The 19,792-nt window shown below is 44.7% G+C and overlaps 1 protein-coding gene across 1 annotated transcript; it reads right to left on the bottom strand.

Moving 5' to 3' along the window:
• Nucleotides 1–270: 270 nt before the first annotated feature.
• Nucleotides 271–11,542, bottom strand: HOXC11 (homeobox C11). The gene is made up of 3 exons (XM_074530556.1): nt 11,153–11,542; nt 10,855–11,092; nt 271–503 (listed from the first exon to the last, which is right to left on the bottom strand). The coding sequence occupies exons 1-3, from the start codon at nt 11,540–11,542 to the stop codon at nt 271–273; spliced, it is 861 nt and encodes a 286-aa protein (XP_074386657.1).
• Between the last annotated feature and the right edge of the window lie 8,250 nt (nt 11,543–19,792).

Raw genomic sequence — 19,792 nt, 5'->3', positions numbered from 1 at the left:
AACGGGTTCCCCGAGAAGAACTGCAGGCGGTCCCGGTATTTCAGGGTTATTTTTAGGGTTATTTTTGGGGTTATTTCTGGCGATTTTCACAATAACGGGTTCCCCGAGAAGAACTGCAGGCGGTCCCGGCTGAGCTTTTTGGGGTTATTTTTTGGGGATTTTTTTGGGTTTTTCACAACAAGGGGTTCCCCGAGAAGAACTGCAGGCGGTCCCGGTATTTCAGGGCTATTTCAGGGTTATTTTTGGGGTAATTTCGGGGCATTTCGGGGTTCACAATAAGGGGTTCCCCGAGAAGAACTGCAGGCGGTCCCGGCTGAGCTTTTTCTCCTTCATCCTCCGGTTCTGGAACCAGATCTTGACCTGGCGGTCGCTGAGGTTCAGCAGCCGCGCCAGCTGCAGCCGCTTCTCTTTGTTGATGTAGACGTTGAAGAAGAACTCGCGCTCCAGCTCGCGGATCTGGAACTTGGAGTACGGGCAGCGCTTCTTGCGCGCCCGCGGAGCGCCTGGGAACGGGATTGGGGAGAGTTAGAGCGGGATTGGGGCGGGAAAATGGAAATATTCGGGTGGGAGGAAGGGGAATGTTTGGGTGGAATTAGAGCGGTTTGGGGCGGGAAAGGGGAAATGTTTGGGGGTGAGAAAAGGGAAATGTTTGGGTGGAATTAGAGCGGGTTTGGGGGCGGGAAAATGGAAATATTGGGGTGGGAGAAAAGGGAAATGTTTGGGTGAGGTAATAGGGAAATTTGGGTGGAATTAGAGCGGGTTTGGGGGCGAGAAAAGGGAAATGTTTGGGGGGAATTAGAGGGATTTTGGGGTGAAATTAAAGGGAAATATCAGGGTGAAATTAAAGGGATTTTGGGTGAGAGAAAAGGGAAATATTTGGGTGGGAGAAAAGGGAATAACAGGAGAAAAGGTGGGATAAATGGGAAATGTAGTGTGAGATAATGGGAAATTTGGGTGGGAGAAAAGGGAAATATTTGGGTGACGTAATAGGGAAATGTGGGGTGGAATTACAGGGATTTTGGGTGAGAGAAAAGGGAAATATTTGGGTGGAATTAGAGGGATTTTGGGTGAGGTAATAGGGAAATTTGTGGTGAAATTAAAGGGAAATTTGGGGTGATATAGAAGGGATTTTAGGGTGAAATTAAAGGGATTTTGGGTGAGACAAAAGGGAAATATTTGGGGGCAAGAAAAGGGAAATGTTTGGGTGAGGTAATAGGGAAATTTGGGGTGAAATTAAAGGGAAATGTGGGTGGCATAAAAGGGAAATGTAGTGTGAGATAATGGGAAATTTGGGTGGGAGAAAAGGGAAATGTTTGGGTGAGGTAACAGGGAAATTTGGGTGGAATTAGAGGGATTTTGGGTGGGAGGAAAGGGAAATATTTGGGTGCGAGAAAAGGGAAATGTTTGGGTGGGATAATGGGAAATTTGGGTGCGAGAAAAGGGAAATGTTTGGGTGAGGTAACAGGGAAATTTGGGTGGAATTACAGGGATTTTGGGTGCGAGAAAATGGAAATATTTGGGGGCGAGAAAAGGGAAATATTTGGGTGAGAGAAAAGGGAAATATTTGGGTGAGGTAACAGGGAAATTTGGGTGGAATTAAAGGGATTTCGGGTGCGAGGAAAGGGAAATGTTTGGGTGAGGTAACAGGGAAATTTGGGTGGAATTAAAGGGATTTCGGGTGCGAGGAAAGGGAAATGTTTGGGTGAGGTAACAGGGAAATTTGGGTGGAATTAGAGGGGTTTTGGGGCGAGAAAGGGGAAATGTTTGGGGGCGAGAAAAGGGGAATGTTTGGGTGGGAGAATAGGGAAATTTGGGTGGAATTAGAGCGGGTTTGGGTGGGAGAAAAGGGGAATGTTTGGGTGGAATTAGAGCGGTTTTGGGTGAGAGAAAAGGGAAATGTTTGGGTGGGGAAAAAGGGAAATTTGGGTGGAATTAGAGGGGTTTTGGGGGCGAGAAAAGAGAAATGTTTGGGTGGAATTAGAGCGGGTTTGGGGCGGGAAAATGGAAATATTTGGGTGAGAGAAAAGGGAAATGTTTGGGTGGAATTAGAGGGATTTTGGGTGGGAGAAAAGGGGAATGTTTGGGTGAGGTAACAGGGAAATTTGGGTGGAATTAGAGGGGTTTTGGGGTGAAATTAAAGGGAAATATCAGGGTGAAATTAAAGGGATTTTGGGTGGGAGAAAAGGGAAATGTTTGCGTGGGGAAAAAAGGGAAATATTTGGGTGCGAGAAAGGGGAAATGTTTGGGTGGGAGAAAAGGGGAATGTTTGGGTGAGGTGATAGGGAAATTTGGGGTGAAATTAAAGGGAAATTTGGGGTGATATAGAAGGGATTTTAGGGTGAAATTAAAGGGATTTTGGGTGCGAGAAAGTGGAAATATTTGGGTGGGAGAAAAGGGAAATGTTTGGGTGGGAGAAAAGGGAAATTTGTGTGGAATTAGAGGGATTTTGGGTGAGAGAAAAGGGAAATGTTTGGGTGGGGGAAAAGGGAGATATTTGGGTGGAATTAGAGGGATTTTGGGTGAGGCAATAGGGAAATTTGGGATGAAATTAAAGGGAAATTTGGGGTGACATAGAAGGGATTTTAGGGTGAAATTAAAGGGATTTTGTGTGAGAGAAAAGGGAAATGTTTGGGGTGAGAGAAAAGGGAAATGTTTGGGTGGGATAATGGGAAATTTGGTTGGGAGAAAAGGGAAATGTTTGGGTGGGAGAAAAGGGAAATATTTGGGTGAGACAATAGGGAAATTTGGGTGGAATTAGAGCGATTTTGGGGCTAGAAAGGGGAAATGTTTGGGTGCGAGAAAAGGGAAATGTTTGGGTGAGAGAAAAGGGGAATGTTTGGGGGCGAGAAAGGGGAAATGTTTCGGTGGAAGAAAAGGGGAATGTTTGGGTGGGAGAAAAGGGAAATTTGGGTGGAATTAGAGGGATTTTGGGTGGGAGAAAAGGGAAATGTTTCGGTGAGAGAAAAGGGAATGTATGGGTGAGGTAATAGGGAAATGTGGGTGGAATTAGAGGGGTTTTGGGGTGAAATTAAAGGGAAATATCAGGGTGAAATTAAAGGGATTTTGGGTGAGAGAAAAGGGAAATATTTGGGTGGGAGAAAAGGGAAATATTTGGGTGGGAGAAAAGGGAATGTTTGGGTGGAATTAGAGGGATTTTGTGGTGAAATTAAAGGGAAATATCAGGGTGAAATTAAAGGGATTTTGGGTGAGAGAAAAGGGGAATGTTTGGGTGGAATTAGAGGGATTTTGGGTGAGGTAATAGGGAAATTTGGGGTGAAAATAAAGGGAAATTTGGGTGGGATAAAAGGGAAATGTAGTGTGAGATAATGGGAAATTTGGGTGGGAGAAAAGGGATTTTGGGTGAGAGAAAAGGCAAATATTTGGGCGGAATTAGAGGGATTTTGGGGTGAAATTAAAGGGAAATACCGGGGTGAAATAAAGGGATTTTGGGGTGGGATAAATAGGAAATATTGGAGTGGAATTAAAGGGAAATGTGGGTGAAATAAAAGGGTAATTTGGGGTGAAATTAAAGGGAAATTGGAGTGGAATAACTGGGAAATTTAGGGTGGAATTAAAGGGATTTGGGGTGGGAGAAAAGGGAAATTTGGGGTGGGAGAAAAGGGAAATTTGGGGTGAAATAGCGGGGGGAAAATGGGGGAATGGGAGTGGGGAGGGTGGGCCACAAATGGGGGAATTACATGGGAAAAAATTGAATTTATTAAAGGGGTGAGTAGGCCAAAAACGGGGTAAATAACCTGGGGAAAAATGGAATTATTAAAGGCTTGGCTGGGCTGCAAATGGGGTAAATATACCGGGAAAAATTGAATTATTAAAGGGGTGGGTGGGCCGGAAATGGGATAAACAGCGTGGGAAAATTGATAATTAAAAAAGGGGTGAGTGGGCTGAAAATGGGATAAATATACTGAAAAAATAAGTGATAAAAAAAGGAATAGGTGGCCAGAAAATGGGATAAATATAATGAAAAAAATAAGTTATTTAGAAAGGGATGGGAGGCCCGAAAATGGGATAAATACACTGAAAAAAAAAAGTAATTTTAAAAGGGATGGGAGGCCCTAAAATGGGATAAATATCCTGAAAAGAGCAATAATCCCAAAATGGGATGGAAAACCCCAAAAGGAATAATAAATAAATAATAACCCAATTATAAATAATAATAATAATAAATAAATAAATAACCCAAAAAGGAACAATTAACCCCAAAAGGAATCAATGACCTTAAAAGGAATAAATACCCCAAAGGGAATAAATATCCCAAAAGGAATAAACACCCCAAAAATGAATAAATACTCCAAAAAATGAATAAATATCCTGAAATAATAAATAATAAATAGGAATAATTACCCTAAAAGGAATGGACACCCCCAAAATGAATAGATGCCCCAAAAGGAACAAATTCCCAAAAAATCAATTTATACCCCAAAAAATGAATAAATGTCCTGAAATAATAAAAAACCTCAAAGGGAATGATTGCCGTAAAAGGAATAAAAATCCCAAAAGTGATCAAAAATCCCAAAAATGATCAAAAATCCCAAAAAATGAACAAAAATCCCAAAAAATGATCAAAAATACCAAAAATTATCAAAAATCCCAAAAATTTGGGGTTTATTTGGGTTTATTTGGGGTTTATTTGGGGTTTATTTGGGGTTTATTTGAGGTTTATTTGGGGTTTTATTTGGGGCTTTTTTGGGGATAAATTTGGGGCTTTTTGGGGGCTCTTTTTGGGTTTATTTGGGGCTTTCCTGGGGGTTAATTTGGGGTTTATTTGGAGCTTTTTTTGGGGTTTATTTGGGGCTTTTTTGGGGGGATTATTTGGGGCTTTTTGGGGTTTTTTTGGGTTTATTTGGGGTTTTTGGGAGCCAGGCCGGGTCCGGGGTTTATTTGGGGTTTTTGGGGTTTTTGGGGTTTATTTGGGGTTTTTTGGGTTTTTTTGGGGTTTATTTGGGGTTTTTGGGAGCCAGGCCGGGTCCGGGGTTTATTTGGGGTTTTTGGGGTTTCTTTGGTTTTTTTTTTATTTATTTGGGTTTTTTTGGGTTTATTTAGGGGTTCTGTGAGCAGAGCCGGGTCTGGGGGTTTATTTGGGGTTTTTGAGGTTTATTTGGGGTTTATTGGGGGATTTTGCGGTTTTTTGGGTTTATTTGGGGTTTTGGGGTTTCTTTGGGGTTTCTTTCGGGTTTTTGTGAGTCAGGCCGGGCCCGGGGTTTCTTTGGGATTTTTGGGGTTTAATTGGGGTTTTTGGGGTTTATTTGGGGTTTTTGCGAGCAGAGCCGGGTCAGGGGGGTTTGGACTCGGTTTATTTAGGTTTTTGGGGTTTATTTGGGTTTTTGGGATTTATTTGGGGTTTCTTTGCGGTTTTGGAGTTTATTTGGGGTTTATTTGGGGTTTTTTGGGGGTTTTTTTGGGTTTATTTGGGGGTTTTGGGAGCCAGGCCGGGTCCGGGGTTTATTTGGTGTTATTTGGTGGTTTTGGGATTTATTTGGGTTTTTGGGATTTATTTGGGTTTTTGGCGGCCAGGCCGGGTCTGGGGGGTTCGGGCTCAGTTTATTTGGGTTTTTGGGATTTATTTGGGGTTTCTTTGGGTTTTTTTAAATTTATTTGGGGTTTATTTGGGTTTATTTAGGGGTTCTGTGAGCAGAGCCGGGTCTGGGGGTTTATTTGGGTTTTATTGGGGGTTTTTCGGTTTTTGGGGGGTTTATTTGGGGTTTATTTGGGATTTATTGGGGTTTTTGGCGGCCAGGCGGGGTCTGGGGGGGTTCAGGCTCGGTTTATTTGGGTTTTTGGGATTTATTTGGGGTTTATTTGGGTTTTTGGGGTTTATTTGGGGTTTTTGGGATTTATTTGGGGTTTTTGGGATCAAAGGCCGAGCCGGGCTCGGGCTCCGCACGAGGTTTTTGATCAATCCCAGCCCTCGCCACACACGCGAGGGGGAAATTGGGGAAAACAGCAAAAAAATCACAAATGGGAAAACAGCAAAAAATATCACAAATGGAGAAACAGCAAAAAATATCACAAATGGAGAAACAGCAAAAAATATAACAAATGGGAAAACAGCAAAAAATATCACAAATGGGGAAACAGCAAAAAATATCCCAAATGGGGAAACGGCAAAAAAATCCCAAATGGGAAAACAGCAAAAAAATATCACAAATGGGAAAACAGCAAAAAATATCACAAATGGGGAAACTGCAAAAAATATCCCAAATGGGAAAACAGCAAAAAAATCACAAATGGGGAAACAGCAAAAAAATCACAAATGGGGAAACAGCACCAAAAAATCCCAAATTGGAAAACAGCAAAAAATATCACAAATGGGAAAACTGCAAAAAAATCCCAATAGGGAAAACGGCCCCAAAAAAATCCCAAATGGGGAAACAGGAAAAAAAAAAATCACAAATGGGGAAAATAGCCGGAAAAAAAAAAATCCCAAATGGGAAAACAACAGGAAAAAAATCCCAATAGGGAAAAGAGCAAAAAAAAAAAAAAAAAATCCCAAATGGGGAAACAGAATAAAAAAATCCCAAAAGGGAAAACAGCCCCCAAAAAAATCCTTTCAGGGAAAACAGCTCCCAGAAAAAAGAAAAAAAGTAAAATTAAAAAAATAAAATAAAAAAGGGAAAACGGCCCCAAAAAAATCCCAAATGGAGAAACAGCACGAGAAATCACAAATGGGAAAATAGCGCGAAAAATCACAATGGGGAAAACAGCCGGAAAAAAAAAAAATCTCTGAAGAGAAAACAGCACCAAAAAAAAATCACAATTGGGAAAAATGCACAAAAAATCCCGATAGGGAAAACAGGCCCCAAAAAAACACCCAAAAAGGCAAAATAGACCCCAAAAAATTCCAAATGGGGAAACAACACCCAAAAAATCCCAATAAGGAAAGCAGCCCCAAAAAATCATCCCAAAAGGGAAAACGGCCCCAAAAAATAACACAAAAGGGAAAACAGCCCCAAAAAATCACCCCAAAAGGGAAAACACCCACCCAGAAAAATCCCGAAAGGGAAAACATCAAAAGAAAAATCCCAAAAGGCAAAACAGCCCAAAAAACCATCCCAAAAGGGAAAAGAGATTCCCTAAAAAATCCGAAAATATAAAAAACCCCTCTAAAAATATCCATAGGCAGAATAGACCAAAAATCCACCCCAGAAGGCAAAACATCCCCAAAATTCCCCAAAACCGCCCCAAAACCTTCCTGGATTCCCGGAGCGGTGCGGAGGATGCGCGGGGAGCGGGAAACCAAATAAAATAAAATAAAATAAAATAAAATAAAATAAAATAAAATAAAATAAAATAAAATAAAATAAAATCATCAAAAGGCGAATTAAAATGGAATTTAAAATGGAGTTTAAAATGGAATTTAAAATCGGCTTTGAGGCGGCGCAAAGGGAATCCCTCTCCTGACCAAGCCGGGCCGGGAGGGGAGGACGAACCGGGAAAATCGGGGAAAATTCCCATTTTTGCCCCAAATCCCGGCCGCTCCCGGCCCAGCCCGGGCTGGCGGCGAGGTTTAATTAGAAATTAATTAATGAGAGCGCGGGAGCGGGGGGAAGCGGCGCGTTCTGCCCCATTGCCCCTCGCTCGCGTTTGCGGCCCGGCAACCCCGATTTACGCTTTATTTCCCTTTTTTTTTTTTTTTTTTTCCTGTTCTTTTTTGATATTTTTTTTTTCCTCCCTTTTATTTATTTTTTTTTTGGCCGACATCGTAAAAAGCAAAAATAAAAGGGGGAGAGAGAGAGAAAAAGAAGAAAGCGCTGCGGAGCTTTCTCGTAAAACCGCGGCCGCGCTTATAAAACCGCCCATAAAAACGCGGCTCGGCCAAGCGCGGCCGGGCCGGGATAACCCGGGTTAAACTGGCTCGGTTTGCCCCGAGCTCACCCCGATAAACCCGGGTTAACGGAATCGGGGCTGGGTTTAACCGAATCTGGGCTCGGTTTAACCGAATCTGGGATTTCCTGCCTCAAACCCGGCTCGGTTTGCCCCGAGCTCACCCCGATAAACCCGGGTTAACCTGATCGGGGTGCGTTTAACCGAATCTGGGCTGGGTTTAACCGAATCTGGGCTGGGTTTAACCGAATCTGGGCTTTTCTGCCTCAAACTCGGCTCGGTTTGCTCTGAGCTCACCCCGATAAACCCGGGTTAACGGAATCGGGGCTGGGTTTAACCGAATCTGGGATTTCCTGCCTTAAACCCGGCTCGGTTTGCCCCGAGCTCACCCCGATAAACCCGGGTTAACCCGATCGGGGCTGGGTTTAACCGAATCTGGGATTTCCTGCCTCAAACCCGGCTCGGTTTGCTCTGAGCTCACCCCGATAAACCCGGGTTAACCCGATCTGGGCTCGGTTTAACCGAATCTGGGCTCGGTTTAACCGAATCTGGGCTTTCCTGCCTCAAACCCGGCTCGGTTTGCCCCGAGCTCACCCCGATAAACCCGGGTTAACCTGATCTGGGGTGGTTTAACCGAATCTGGGTTTTCCTGCCCTAAACCCGGCCCGGTTTGCCCCGAGCTCACCCCGATAAACCCGGGTTAACCTGATCGCATCTGGGTTTAACCGAATCTGGGTTTTCCTGCCCTAAACCCGGCTCGGTTTGCCCCGAGCTCACCCCGATAAACCCGGGTTAACCCGATCGGGGCTGGGTTTAACCGAATCTGGGCTGGGTTTAACCGAATCTGGGCTTTCCTGCCTCAAACCCGGCTCGGTTTGCTCTGAGCTCACCCCGATAAACCCGGGTTAACCTGACCCGGGCTGGGTTTAACCGAATCCGGGCTTTCCTGCCTCAAACCCGGCTCGGTTTGCGCTGAATTCCCACCGTTAAACGCGGTTTAACCGAATCTGGGATTTCCTGCCTCAAACCCGGCTCGGTTTGCGCTGAATTCCCACCGTTAAACGCGGTTTAACCGAATCTGAGCTTTCCTGCCTCAAACCCGGCTCGGTTTGCCCCGAGCTCACCCCGATAAACCCGGGTTAACCTGACCCGGGCTGGGTTTAACCGAATCTGAGCTCGGTTTAACCGAATCTGGGTTTTCCTGCCCTAAACTCGGCTCGGTTTGCCCCGAGCTCACCCCGATAAACCCGGGTTAACCTGACCCGGGCTGGGTTTAACCGAATCTGGGCTCGGTTTAACCGAATCTGGGCTTTCCTGCCTTAAACTCGGCTCGGTTTGCGCTGAATTCCCACCGTTAAACGCGGTTTAACCGAATCTGGGCTTTCCTGCCTCAAACCCGGCTCGGTTTGCCCCGAGCTCACCCCGATAAACCCGGGTTAACCTGACCCGGGCTGGGTTTAACCGAATCTGGGTTTTCCTGCCCCAAACTCGGCGCGGTTTACGCTGAATTCCCGCCGTTACACGCGGTTTAACCGAATCTGGGATTCTCGCGTTAAACTCGGCTCGGTCTGCTCTGGATTTCCTGGGTTTAACTCGGTTTAACCTTTTCTGGGTTTTCCTGAATTCTTTGCTCTGAATTCCCCGCGTTAAACTGAATTCTGGGATTTTTTTGCTTTAAATTCGGGTTTTTCTTCTGTGAGCTCCGCGGCGTTAAAATCATGGAAATTCGGCGTTTAACCCGTTCTGAGCCGTCCCGGGTTAAACTCGGCTCTGCCCCTGAGCTGTCCCGGGTTAAACTCGGTTTAACCGGCTCTGAACCCCCGCGTTAATCTTGGTTCTACCTACCCGGTTAAACTCGTTAACCTCCGCGTTAAACCCGGGTTAACCTCCACGTTAAACTCGGTTTATCCCCGGTTTAAACCCGGTTTATTCCCGATTTAAACCCGGGTTATCCCCGAGTTAAACCCGGTTCATCCCCGCTTTAGACTCGGTTTATTCCCGCGTTAAACCCGGGTTATCCCCGCTTTAAACTCGGTTTATCCCTGCTTTAAACCCGGTTTATCCCCGCTCGGAGCTCGGTTTAACCTACCCTGAACTTCCCGCGTTAAATTCAGTTTCTCCCACCCCGAGCCGCCCGCGTTAAACTCTATTTATTCCCGCGTTAAACCCGGTTTATTCCCGCTTTAAACTCGGTTTATTCCCGCTTTAAACTCGGTTTCTCCCCGCGTTAAACCCGGTTTATTCCCGCGTTAAACTCGGTTTATTCCCGCTTTAAACTCGGTTTATTCCCGCTTTAAACTCTATTTATTCCCGCGTTAAACCCGGTTTATTCTCGCTTTAAACCCGGTTTATTCCCGCTTTAAACTCAGTTTCTCCCACCCCGAGTTACCCGCGTTAAACCCGGTTTATCCCCGCGTTAGACTCGGTTTCTCCCCTCGCCAATCCCGGTTTACCCCGCTCCAAAGCCGGTTTATCCCCCACCAATCCCGGGTTATCCCAGCTCCAAACCTGGTTCCTCCCGGGCCAAACCCGGTTTCTCCCCTCGCCAATCCCGGTTTACCCCCGCTCCAAACCCGGTTTATCTCCAGTCCAAACCCGGTTCACCCCTCGCCAATCCCGGTTTATCTCCGGTCCTAACCCGGGTTACCCCTCACCAAACCCGGGTCACCCCCGCTCCAAACCCGGTTTACCCCGCGCCAATCCCGGTTTACCCCTCGCCAAACCCGGGTTACCCCGCTCCAAACCCTGTTCCTCCCGCTCCAAACCCGGTTTACCCCTCACCAAACCCGGTTTACCCCGCTCCAAACCCGGTTTATCCCCGCTCCAAACCCGGGTTACCCCGCTCCAGTCCCGGTTCCTCCCGCTCCAAACCCGGTTCCTCCCGCTCCAAACCCGGTTCCTCCCGCTCCAAACCCGGTTTCTCCCCGCTCCAAACCCGCTTTACCCCTCACCAATCCCGGTTCCTCCCGGGCCAATCCCGGTTCCTCCCGCTCCAAACCCGCTCTCACGCACCCTGCGCGCCGCTCTTGGCTCCCTCCTTTCCCGCCGGTGCCGCCGCTCCCGCGCCGGCCTTGGCGTTCTCCTCCTCCTCCTCTTCCTCCTCCTCCTCCTCCTCCTCGCCGTGCGCGTTTCCCCCCGCGCTCCTCCCGCTCTCGCCGCTCTCCACGAACCGATCCAAGCCGGGCGGCAGCACCGAGCCCTTGCCCGGGTAAAACGCGGCCTGGCCGGGCTGCGGCTGCTGCTGCTGCTGCTGCTGGTGATGATGATGATGATGATGATGATGATGATGGCGGTACCCCTCGCCCTTCACCAGCACCTCGGCGGCCGGCACGCACTCGCGGGGGTGCAGCAGCTCCTCCGTGGAGCTCCACGCCGCGAAACCCCCGCGCGGCGGCGGCGGCGGCGGCGGCGGCCACTTCGGGGCGGGCTCCAGCGCGTAGGGCGGCACCTCGCGGGGCACGGCCGGGTACGGGAACGGCAGCGGCCGGCCCGCCGCGAACGGCGGCACCGCGGGCAGCTCGGGCACGTAGTAGGCGCAGCCGGGCACGTACAGGGCGCTGCTCCCGCCGCGCTCCGCGAAATCACCGGGACCACCGGGGCCGTTACCGGGAACGGGGCCGTTACCGGGGCCGCCTCCGCCACCGCGCTCCTTGCGCGCCTGCGAGGGGCAGAAGCTGCCCAGGCTGACCGAGTTGAACATGGCCGGCCCTGCTCTCTCTCTCGTTCAGGGTGTTTTTTTTTGTTGTTTTGGGGGGTTTTGTTATTTTATATTAGCCCGCGCTCCTCGGGCTCCTCAGGTTTTTTTTTGGTTTTTTTTTTTTTAAGCGTCTCTCTCTCTCTTTCTTTTTTTTTTTTTTTTTTTTTGGTGGTGGAAGGGGTGTGGGGATGGTGGGGGGGGGGGCGAAGGCAGCGCGCGGAGGGCGGAATGGTAATAAATTAAAAAAAAAAAAAAAAAAAAAAAAGGGGATTTTGGGGAGGCTCGGGCGAGGCGCGCTCCGCCCCCAGCTCCACGTCACGGCCGCGGAGGAGCGGGGACGGAATTGGATTAAATCGGGAAAATCGGGAATCGCGGGAATTCGGCGGCGGCGCTGAGAGCCGGGCCCGGCAGCGGCTCCTCCTCCGCGCCTCTTTTCGCTCCTTTTCCTCCCATTTTCATCTTCCCCCCTTTCTCGCTTTTTTCTTCTCTTTTTCTCCTCTTTTTCCCTTTCTTGATCTTTTTCTTCCTCTTTTTTCCTCCCATTTTCTCCTCTTTCCCTTTTCTTCCTCTTTTTCCTCCCAGTTTTCATCTTCCCCCCTTTCTCGCTCTTTTTCCTCCCAGTTTTCATCTTCCCCCTTTCTGGCGCTTTTCCTTCCTCTTTTTCCCTCCCATTTTCTCCTCTTTCCCTTTTCTCGCTCTTTTTCTTCCCAGTTTTCTTCTTCCCCCCTTTCTTCCTTTTTTCCTCTCATTTTCTCCTCCTTCCCCCTTTCTCGCGCTTTTTCTTCCCATTTTTCTCCTCATTTTCTCCTCTTTCCCTTTCCCCCTTTCTTTTTCCTCCCATTTTTCCCTCCTCCCCTTTCTCGCTCTTTTTTCTTCCCGTTTTTCTCATTTTCTCCTCTTTTTCCCTTTCTTGATCTTTTTCTTCCTCTTTTTCCTCCCAGTTTTCATCTTTCCCCCCTTTCTCGCTCTTTTTCTTTCTCTTTTTCCTCTAATTTTCTCTTTTCCCTCTTTCTTGCTCTTTTTCTTTTTTCTCACATTTTCTCCTGTTTTCCCCTTTCTTGCTCTTTTTCTTCCAGTTTTTCCCTTTCCCCCTTTCTCGCTCTTTTTCTTCCTATTTTTCATCTCCCCCCTTTCTTGCTCTTTTTCTTTCCATTCCCATTTTTTCCTCTTTCCCTCTTTCTTGCTCTTTTCCCTTTTCTTCCAAGTTTTCCCTTTCCCCCTTTCTCGCTCTTTTTATTTTTCTTCCCATTTTTCCCTCTTTCCCCCATTTCTTCCTCTTTCCTTCCCTTCCCACTTTTTGCTCTTTTTTAATCTCTCTTTTCTCTCTTCTCGCTCTTTTTCGTTTTCTTCCATTTTTTCTTGTTTTTTTCCTCTTTCCTCTCTTTTCGCTTTTCCTTCCAATTTTATTTTTTGGTTTTTCCCCCTTTTTCCTCTTTCTTGTTCTTTCCCCTCATTTTTCTCCCCCTTTTCCTTCCTTCTCTTTTTGCTGTTTTTTTTTCTCTTTTCCCCTTTTTGCTCTTTCTCATTTCCTTCCCTTTTTCCCAGTTTTCTGTCCCCCTTTTTTTCCACTTTCTCCCTTTTTTCCCTTTCACTTCCTCGCTCCTTTTTTATCTTTTCCCTCCTTTTCGCTCTTTTCTTTTTCTTCTTTTTCCCCTCTTTTCTCTTTTTCCTTCCCTTTTTCCCTCCCTTTTTATCCCTTCCCTTTCCCCCTCATTTTCCCTTTTTTCCCATTTATTTCCTTCCTCCTCCCCCTTTTTCCCACCCCATTTTTCCCCTTTTTTCCCCTTTTTTCCCCCATTTTCCCTCCGCCGCTCCAAGGACAGGAAATTCCCATTTTTAGCGTTTTTAATCACTCTGATTAATTTAATTTATTATCATTATCCCATGCCCGCTGAACCTTCAGGCGGCCCCATAAAAACCTCGGCGGTTTCAGGGGAATTTTTTCCCCAATAAACGGAAATTCAGCGAAATTACGAATCCCCGCCGGCCGCGGGAATTAGCGCTAATTAACGAGCCCCTAACAATCGCTAATTATCGCTCCCCGCGTGATTTTTATGGAAAAAATTCCCGATCCGGGAGCGCGCGAATTTCCCAACTCCCAACACCGAGCAGGCCCCGGAGTTTTCATCAATTTTAAATCATTTAAAAACGATTTTAATATTAATTATAACGAATTTTTACATGAATTTAAGCTGAATCATAAGTGAATTTTAAAGTGAGTTTTAAATAAATTTTTGATGGTTTTAAAATAAAATTTTGAAGTGGATTTTTAATGATTTTGAAATGGTGTTTTGAATGAATTTCGATGCGGATTTCGCGCTTTCTGCAGGAAAATGAAGGAATTGATCAATATTCCAAACTCCCCCTTTTTGGCTGAAATATTTATCCCGCTGTTGAATTTTTCATGCGCGGCTTTATTGTCGATTTATTGTCGATTTATTGCCGATCGATGGCGGCGCCGCCCGCGTTCGGTCCCGAATTCAAATTAAAAAGAGAGGAAAAAAAAGCGAATTTTGATTAAAGTCGTTTGTCTCGTGCTTGGAGCCCTCTGTGATCCCGGTCCCGATGGAATTTATCCCAAAAAAAATCAAAATATCGGAGCGCGGCCGGATATTGGGAGGGTTTGCCAAGGAATTGGCCAAATTTAATTTAAAAAAATGGATTTTAATTTTAAAAATCGTTCGGGAAAAGGGAAAAAATCGGAATTTGCTGCGGGGTCGGGGGTCCCCGAAATTGCCCCAAATAATTCGGGATAAAAAAATTCGGGATTTCACCCGGGCTGGGAATGCTGAACTTTCCCCATGGAAAAAAATCGGGAAATTCGGGTTTTATTTTTATTTTTCTACATTTTTGTTATTTCCAGGGGTTTTGGAATGGGAATTTGGGGTGGGATTGAGTAAAAAATGGGAATTTGGGATGGAATGATAAAACGGGAATTTGGGCAGGAATTTGGTCCCAGCCCAATTTGTTCGAAGGGGGATAAAAATTCCCAATAAAAGGAGAAGATTTTGGGGGTTTTGTCCCAAATTTAAGGGGAAAAAGGGAAATTTCGGGAGAAGGAAAAGCTTCGACGGCAGCTTTGGGTTCGCTTCAGTCCCTGAGAGAAAAAATCGAAATAAAATAAGAATTCTACCCCAAAAAATGAAGATTTCACCCCTAAATAATGGGGATTTCACCCCAAATTACAAATCCGCCCCCTATAATGGGAATTTCACCCCAATAATGGGAATTTCGCCCCCAAATATTGGGAATTTCACCCCAAAACCCCAAATCCGCCCCCAAGGTTCTCCCGCTCTCCCCAGTTTAATTCCATTTATTTCGCTCCCACCCATCCTCGGTTGGGTTTTTTCCGCTGAATTCCAAGGAAAAAAAGTGGGAAAATGGGGAAAAGTGGGAAAATGGGGAAAACTTCCCTGGAGTTGCGGGGCAGCGCCGTAAAATCCAAATATCCCCAAATTCCGCGGACACGAGGGGGGAAAATGTGATTTTTATTGAGAAAAGAGCCCCGCTGGTGAAAATTCCCAAAGAGAAAAAATCCCGGGAATTTTGGGGAATTTTTGGGTTTTTTGGGGGAATTTTTGGGGGTTTTTTGGGGAATTTTTTGGGTTTTTTGGGAATTCTCGGAGCTCGCGGCCGCCCCAAAGAATTCCCGTGATTTTGGGGCTTTCCCACCTTTTTCCCTTGGCTTTGTCCTCCCCATTCCCATTAAAAAAATCCCGTAAAATCCCATAAAATCCCTTTTTTTCCCCATTTTTTACAAGGGATCGGGGCGGGCTGGGAGCACAAATAAACGTGGCAGGAACGGCGGGATGAGGGTTTTTAATCCCAATAAAAGTGGAAATAAAAGCGAAATCCAAACAAATCAAACCTCGCCGCTCCCGAGCCGCAATCCAGGAATTTTTCCCTTTCCCAATCCCGGTTTTATTTTTTTTTTTTTTTTTTTTGTACATTTTTATGGCTTTTTTGGGGCAAAACTTTTAATTAAAGTGTCAGCGCGCGGTTTTTATGGGGCGATATTAATCTGCGGGGATTTTTTATGAGTTTAATTATTATTATTATTATTATTTACCCTCCTCAGTTCCCTCCTCTTGGGTGATCTCCCTCCAAATAGGGGGGAAAAAAAATTGGTTTAAAATTCAAAATTTTGGGGGTTTTAGAAGCTCCGAGAGCGGGGTTGTAAATGGAGGGGGAATTTGAGCAGGTCCGAAAATGCTGGAACCCCAAAAAGGCGCAAATAAACCCCAAAAGGAGCCCCAAAAAGAGCAACAAATAAACCCCAAAAAAGCCCCAAATAAACCCCAAAAAAGTCCCAAATAAACCCCAAAAAAGTCTCAAATAAATCCCAAAAAGCCCCAAATAAACCCCAAAAAAAGCCCCAAATAAACCCCAAATAAATCCAAAAAAGCCCCAAAGAAACCCCAAAATTAGCGCCAAAAATAGCCCTAAATTAACCCCAAAAAACCCCCAAATTAACCCCCAGAAAAGCCCCAAATAATCCCAAAAAGAGCCCCAAAAAAGCCCCAAATAAAACCCCAAATAAAACCCCAAATAAGCCTCAAATAAGCCCCAAATAAACCCCCCAAAAAAGCCCCAAATAAACCCAAAAAAGCCCCAAATAAACCCCCAAAAAAGCTCCAAATAAACTCCAAAATAACCCCAAAAAAGCCCCAAATAAACTCCAAAATAACCCCAAAAAAGCCCCAAACAAACCCCCCAAAAAGCCCCAAATAAAACCCAAAAAGAGCCCCAAGAAACCCCAAAAAAGCCCCAAATTAACCCCCAAAAAAGCCCCAAATAAAGTCAAAAAGAGCCCCAAAAAAGCCCCAAATAAACCCAAAATAACCCCAAAAAAGCCCCAAATAAATCCAAAATCAGTTCGAGCCCTTTGGGAGGGAGAGAATTTTTGGGTTTGGGAGGGAAAAGGATTTAAAGGCGAATTTTGGGGTTTAAAACCGGGTTTTGGGGTTTTTGAGATGGGTTTTGGGGTTTTGGGGTTTTTGAGATGGGTTTTGGGGTTTAAAGTTGGGATTTGGGGTGTAGAAATGGATTTTGGGGATTTGAAGCCGGATTTTGGGGTGCAAAAAGGGATTTGGGGTTTTTAGGCCGGATTTGAGGGTTTAGAAACGGATTTTGGGGTGCAAAAAAAGGGTTTTTGGGGTTTGGAGTCAGGTTTTGGGGTGCAAAAAGGGATTTTTGGGGTTTTAAAGGCAATTTTGGGGTTATAGAGGCGCGTTTGGGGGTTTAAATGCGGATTTTGGGGTGTAAATAGGATTTTTGAGGTTTAAATGCGGATTTTGGGGTGTAAAATGTGGGGTTTGTTTGAGGTTTAAAGACAAGTTTAGGGTTTTAAATTTGGGGTTTTCACGTGGGTTTTGGGGTATAAAAAAGGGATTTTTAGGGGGTTTAAAAGCGGATTTCGGGGTGTAAAATGGGGGGGTTTTATGCAGATTTTGGGTGTAAAAAGGGGATTTTTAGAGGGTCTAAAGCGGGTTTGGGGGTGTAAAATGGGGGGGGGGTTATGCAGATTTTGGGGTGTAAAATGGGGATTTTTAATGCAGATTTTGGGATGTAAAAAGGGATTTTTTGGGAAGGTTTAAATGCAGATTTTGGGGTTATAAAAAGGGGATTTTTTAGGGGGTTTAAAAGCGGATTTTGGGGTATAAAAAGGGGATTTTTAGGGAGGTTTAAAAGCAGGTTTTGGGGTATAAAAAAGGGATTTTTTTGGGAGGTTTAAATGCAGATTTTTGGGTACAAAAAGGGATTTTTGGGGGGGGTTTAAATGCAGATTTTGGGGTATAAAAAAGGGATTTTTTGGGAGGTTTAAACGCGGGGTTTGGGGTATAAAATGGTTTTTTTTAATGCAGATTTTGGGGTATAAAAAGGGAAATTTTTTTGCATGTTTAAAAGCGGGTTTTTGGGTACAAAAAGGGATTTTTTGGGGGGGTTTAATGCAGGTTTTTGGGTACAAAAATGGGATTTTTTTCTGAGGTTTAAATGCAGATTTTGGGGTATAAAAAAGGGATTTTTTGGAGGTTTAAATGCAGATTTTGGGGTATAAAAAGGGGATTTTTTTTGCAGGTTTAAATGCAGGTTTTGGGGTATAAAATGGTTTTTTTAATGCGGGTTTTGGGGTATAAAAAGGGGATTTTTTTGGGAGGTTTAAATGCAGATTTTGGGAATAAAAAAGGGATTTTTTTTGCAGGTTTAAATGCGGATTTTGGGGTACAAAAAAGGGATTTTTTTGGGAGGTTTAAATGCGGATTTTGGAGTATAACAAAGGGATTTTTTTGGAGGTTTAAACGCGGGTTTTGGGGTATAAAATGGGTTTTTTTAATGCAGATTTTGGGGTATAAAAAGGGATTTTTTTGGGAGGTTTAAATGCAGATTTTGGGGAATAAAAAGGGATTTTTTTTGCAGGTTTAAATGCGGATTTTGGGGTATAAAAAGGGATTTTTTTGGGGAGGCTTAAATGCAGATTTTGGGGTATAAAAAAGGGGATTTTTTTTTTAGGTTTAAATGCAGATTTTGGGGTATAAAAAAGGTATTTTTTTGGGAGGTTTAAATGCAGGTTTTTGAGTACAAAAAGGGATTTTTTTGGGGGGTTTAAATGCAGATTTTGGGGTATAAAAAGGGGATTTTTTTGAGGTTTAAATGCAGATTTTGGGGTATAAAAAGGGGATTTTTTTGGGAGGTTTAATGCAGATTTTGGGGTATAAATTTGGGGTCTTTTATGCAGATTTTGGGGTGTAAAATGGGATTTTTAAGGCAGATTTTGGGGTATAAAAAGGGGATTTTTTGGGAGGTTTAAATGCAGATTTTGGATTATAAAAAAGGGATTTTTTTTCAGGTTTAAAAGAGGATTTTGGGGTATAAAAAAGGGATTTTTTGGGGGGGTTTAAATGCGGATTTTGGGGTGTAAAAAGGGGATTTTTATGGGTTTTAATGCAGGTTTTGGGGTATAAAAAGGGAATTTTTTTTGAGGTTTAAAGCGGGTTTTGGGGTACAAAAAGGGAAATTTTTTTTAGGTTTAAAAGCGGGTTTTGGGGTATAAAAAGGGATTTTTTTTGCAGGTTTAAATGCAGATTTTGGGGTATAAAAAGGGGATTTTTGGGAGGTTTAAATGCAGATTTTTGAGTATAAAAAAGGGAATTTTTTTGCAGGTTTAAATGCAGGTTTTTGGGTACAAAAGGGATTTTTTGGGAGGTTTAAATGCAGATTTTGGGGTATAAAACGGGATTTTTTTGGAAGGTTTAAATTCAGATTTGAGAGTACAAAAAGGGATTTTTTTTGCAGGTTTAAATGCAGATTTTTGAGTACAAAAAGGGATTTTTTTGGGAGGTTTAAATGCAGATTTTGGGGTATAAAAAGGGGATTTTTTTGGGAGGTTTAAATGCAGATTTTTGGGTACAAAAAGGGGATTTTTTGCAGGTTTAAATGCGGATTTTGGGGAATAAAAAAGGGATTTTTTGCAGGTTTAAATGCAGATTTTGGGGTATAAAATGGGTTTTTTTAATGCAGATTTTTGGGTATAAAAAGGGAAATTTTTTTGAGGTTTAAAAGCGGGTTTTGGGGTACAAAAAGGGGATTTTTGGGGGGGTTTAAATGCAGATTTTTGGGTACAAAAAGGGATATTTTTTGGAGGTTTAAATGCAGGTTTTTGGGTACAAAAAGGGATTTTTGGGGTCTCCGGGCGCGCTCAGCGCTCCGGGGCCCTCGGGGCGGATTCGCCGTTTCCGGCCGGGCCCAGCCTTGAATTTGACCCCGGAGCGGCCGCGGGGGCTCCGATTCCTGCAGGAAAAACCCAAAAAAACCCCGGAAAGCGGCAAAAACACAAAAACCCCATAAAAAACCCATAAAATCCAAACCCCGAGCCCGGGCCGGCCGAAATCGCGGCGGAAAAAAGGGAATAAAGGAGCGGGAATGGGGGAAAAGCGGCCAAAATCCCGATTTTGGGAAGGGTTGGAAGCTCAAAGGGAATCAAATGAAATTTTCCCAAATCGGGAATTTTTATTTCCTTTTTTGGGGTTTTTTGGGGTTTTTTTGGGGCCGCGGGGATGGGAAAGGAGGAGCGGAGGGGTCTTGGAGCTTTTGGCGCGATTAAAGGTGGAAATTCCATTTTTCCCCCCATTTTTTCCCCCATTTTTCCCCCCCAATTTTCCCCATTTTTCCCCATTTTTCCCCCATTTTCCCCATTTTTTCCCCATTTTTTCCCCCATTTTTCCCCATTTTTCCCCATTTTTCCCCCCAATTTTC

The sequence above is a fragment of the Zonotrichia albicollis genome, chromosome 33 (genome assembly GCF_047830755.1).
Source record: "Zonotrichia albicollis isolate bZonAlb1 chromosome 33, bZonAlb1.hap1, whole genome shotgun sequence".
In the NCBI taxonomy this organism is placed as follows: domain Eukaryota; kingdom Metazoa; phylum Chordata; class Aves; order Passeriformes; family Passerellidae; genus Zonotrichia; species Zonotrichia albicollis.
The sequence above is the reverse complement of the archived record's forward strand: the minus strand, read 5'-3'. Positions and strand labels throughout refer to the sequence as shown.